The sequence below is a fragment of the Aptenodytes forsteri genome, unplaced genomic scaffold (assembly GCF_000699145.1).
Source record: "Aptenodytes forsteri isolate BGI_AS27 unplaced genomic scaffold, ASM69914v1 Scaffold336, whole genome shotgun sequence".
Lineage (NCBI taxonomy): Eukaryota > Metazoa > Chordata > Aves > Sphenisciformes > Spheniscidae > Aptenodytes > Aptenodytes forsteri.
Genome location: NW_008794911.1, coordinates 3,084,668 through 3,088,373, shown reverse-complemented (window position 1 = coordinate 3,088,373; position 3,706 = coordinate 3,084,668). Strand labels below are relative to the sequence as shown.

At 47.2% G+C, this 3,706-nt stretch overlaps 1 protein-coding gene across 1 annotated transcript in view; it reads left to right on the top strand.

The window, feature by feature from the left end:
* Nucleotides 1–4: 4 nt before the first annotated feature.
* GPR158 (G protein-coupled receptor 158) overlaps nucleotides 5–3,706 on the top strand; it is a gene marked incomplete at its 5' end in the record, with an annotated part of 208,475 nt that continues 204,773 nt past the window's right edge. The window contains one exon of the mRNA XM_009275250.1: nucleotides 5–738. Coding sequence (XP_009273525.1) covers nucleotides 5–738 — 734 coding nt within the window. The remainder of the gene's footprint in view (nucleotides 739–3,706) is intronic.

The following is a 3,706-nucleotide window of genomic DNA, read 5'->3' as shown; positions in this document are numbered from 1 at the left end:
GGCCGGGGAGCCTCCGCCGGCCCCGGGGAGCCGCTCTACGGAGAGCACCATCTTGGCGCAGCGGCTCGCCGAGGAGGTGCCCCAAGACGTGGCCTCGTTCCTCTACACGGGCGACTCCCGGGAGCTGCGGCGCGCCAACTGCTCCGGGCGGTACGAGCTGGCCAGCCTCGCCGGCAAGTCGCGCTTCACCTCGCACCCCTCCCTGCACGGGGCCCTGGACACCCTCACCCACGCCACCAACTTCCTCAACATGATCCTCCAGAGCAATAAGTCGCGGGAGCAGAACTTGCAGGAGGACCTGGAGTGGTACCGCGCCTTGATCAGGAGCCTCCTGGAGGGGGACCCCAACATCTCCAGGGCAGCTATCACTTTCAGCACGGAGCCTTTCTCCTCCACCCCCCAGGTTTTCCTCCAGGCCAGCAGGCATGAGAGCCAGGTCCTCCTGCAGGACTTGTCCTCCTCGGCTCACCGCCTGGCCAACGCCTCTGTGGAAACAGAGTGGTTCCACAGCTTGAAGCGCAAGTGGAGGCCACATCTGCACAGGAAAGTCTTAAACACGGGCCCCAGAACTTTTGAGAACAGCTGGAAGAGGCGGGAGAGCTTCACTGCTGATAAGAACCACATCAGGTGGTCCTCGCCTTACCTGGAGTGTGAGAATGGGAATTACAAACCTGGCTGGCTAGTGACTCTCTCAGCGGCTTTCTATGGGCTACGGCCAAACCTCCTCCCCGAGTTCAGGTAGGAGTGTTCCTCTGCTTGCTTTCGGTTGAGAAGGGCGTAGGATGGGGTTTTGGTTCTGCCCCCCCTTCTAGGGAAGGGCATGCTGTGTCTCTGGAGTGACCTGATAGCCCTTGCCAGATGAGCTGCTCAGTCACACCGCAGAGCAACCTCAGGCCTTCCTGTTGAGCTCTGCCTTCGCATGCCTGAGGGAGCTGTTGCTCAGTAAAAGAATCACTTTCATCTCTGTCTGTAAGACAGCGTTTGCTTTATCTGCTCCAACTGAAACAGGTGTGCATGGGGTTCTTGGCATCCTTCTGGGGGGGAGAGGAGAGCAGCAGTTGCCAGTTGTAGTTCATTTCTGACTGCAAGAGGAAGATGTTTACTGAGGCGTTACTTCTTACTACACTGCATAATTAAAACTAGCTCGACCCCAGCTATGATTTTAACCAGCTGGGAAACAATGTTGTTATGCTGGTAAACTGCTATTTCTGGTCTCCAGAGCACATCCACTGTGGGATGCTCGAGCCTGGTTAGTGGTCAGTATGTTTGTAGGTAAATAAGTGTTTGTGACTGCAGTTCTGTCATAGTGCATGTGGCTACAACCTGAGCTGGCAATAGGAAAGCTTTTCTTAGGACACCCCTGTTACATAGTTGTGTAGCTGATACCTGGCATATATAAAGAATTGCTTACTTTTTTCTTGCTGTTGCTCCCAGGACTTTGCAACTGTGCTGTGATTAGCAGAGTGGAGGGTACAAAAAGACCCATTGTTTTGTCTTCGTATTTTGACAGCAGAGGGGTGTGTCCAAGGAATGAGAGCAACCTGTGGGGCACGGGATATCAGTCTTTTCCCACTGGCACTTCTGTGCTGGGGCTCACAGGTTACTGCCCCTCAGGGAATGCCCAGTGCCCAGAAGCAGCTGGCATTTGTCAGGAGGTGAGAGAGGAGCACAGAATTTGCATTCTGCTGCAATTCAGTAGTAGGTAAAGATAAACAAGAACACAGCAGGCACCAAAGAGATTTTGCCACACCTGGGTGGCCAGGCAATTGTGTATGTGAACACTGGTTTCCTTTTTTGAAGGATTGATTTCTGAAATCCAGTGGGATCAAACAGGTATGAATGCAGTTGTGCATCCTTGGGGAGAAAAAAATAAAAACTGCTGAATAGAGAGTAGCTAATTATTTCTCTGTGGAATTACCTTTTGCCCTGCAATCCTCACACTTATGAGGCTGGTAGGATTAAGATAAAGTGAGCTCACCTGCAGGCTGTTTGTTTCTGAATTCCTCTCAAGACCAAAACCCAAGAATAGCTCTACTGCAGAGCTCTTCTGGACCCTAGTGCGGGTGGTGGGGTGGTATGTGTGTCCAGAAAAGTTCAGGAAGCTTCTTGTATTTCATTGAAATGCAGTGTTTCACACTGGATGAACTTAAGGATGTAGATGAAAGCTAGTGTAGGCTGATGCTCTCTTGTTGGGGATACAGGTTCCTATAACCTAAAGAACCACCAGGCTGGGGGTGGGGTGGCAGCCACTAACAGGCTATCTGGGCACTTAATTCTTGATATAAAGCTTAACTCAAAAGAAGCTTTGATCTTGACTTCAGTTAAGAAAAACAGATTCTTAAACAACAGAGTCTAAAGCTTCATCCTCAGTTCTGTGCGAAGATCCTGTGATGCCAGGAAGCATCTCAGTGGTGTAGGTTTCTGCTGTGGTAGCACTGGTGTGCTGAACACACCAGGTCTGTTTTGGAGTAACCCTGGCCAACTAAGGCAACCAGTAGAGGTCCTCCTGGGTGCAGTACAAAGCACTGCCTTCACTTCATCTTCCCAGCCTCTGTTTATGCCTCCCTTTATGTTTTAGCCTCCCACCATGTGGGAGTCACTTCAGTTGAAGAAATAGAATAACCTGTTGTAACTCTGATACTTTAAAGGGCGTCTGTTAAGCACATCTAAGCTTGGAGAACCTCTTCTTATTTAGAAGATCTTGCGATGGGGTATGTTGTGCAAGTTCAAAGTTTTGTATTGCTGTTGTACTGAACAGTTAGGACAAAACTAACAAAGTTTTGTTGTATCAAAACCAGAGATGAGTTGGTAAGCATTTCTAAGAAAATGGGTCAGTATGTTTTTGGTAACTGTATAAGGAAGCAGGTGGAAGAAGTATATATTCCTGGCAAGGCTAAATGATGGTTCCTGTGTTCCTAGTTTGAGGTATGTTACATGAAAGACGGGCTTCTAATAAAAGCTTATTATTTGGGATATTGAAAAAGAAACTCTGTAGCTACATAGAAAATACTATAAACAAAATACACTTCTCCCAGGATTTGTGGGATGTCTCAATATTTGCACAATATTTTTCTATACTTGATAGGCCTCAGTGTGAGTTCTTAAGAGAAGAAATGGTTTAAAGTATAAGCATGTAATACAAAAATGTAAAATCTAATGTAGTTATTAGAACATTAGTATCAATTATTATAAGGTGCCTCTTGAAATAAGCTTTATTTCCCCTCACCATCTGTCTTTGAGTGACACAATGGTTTAACTTTAAATTCCTGTTTAAGGCCTATATGGTAAAAAGCAGTATGTATTAACCTCCATCTTTTGAGAAAGCTACATTGGTTCTCCCAATAAAGTATCTCTGAACCATCTGTTAGGAACATGTTAATGGATCAGTTTACATGCTCCTTCCATTTAATAGTCTGGCATGAGGTCATTGATGGTTGTCCTGGTTTCGGCAGGGATAGAGTTAATTTCCTTCCTAGTAGCTGGTACAGTGCTGTGTTTTGGATTTAGGATGAGAACAATGTTGATAACACACTGATGTTTTAGTTGTTGCTAGGTAATGCTTACACTAGTCAAGGACTTTTCAGCTTCCCATGCTCTACCGACTGAGAAGGCTGGAGGTGCACAAGAAGCTGGGAGGGGGCACAGCCAAACTGGCCAAAGGGACATTCCATACCATGTGATGTCATGCTCAGTACATAAACTGGGG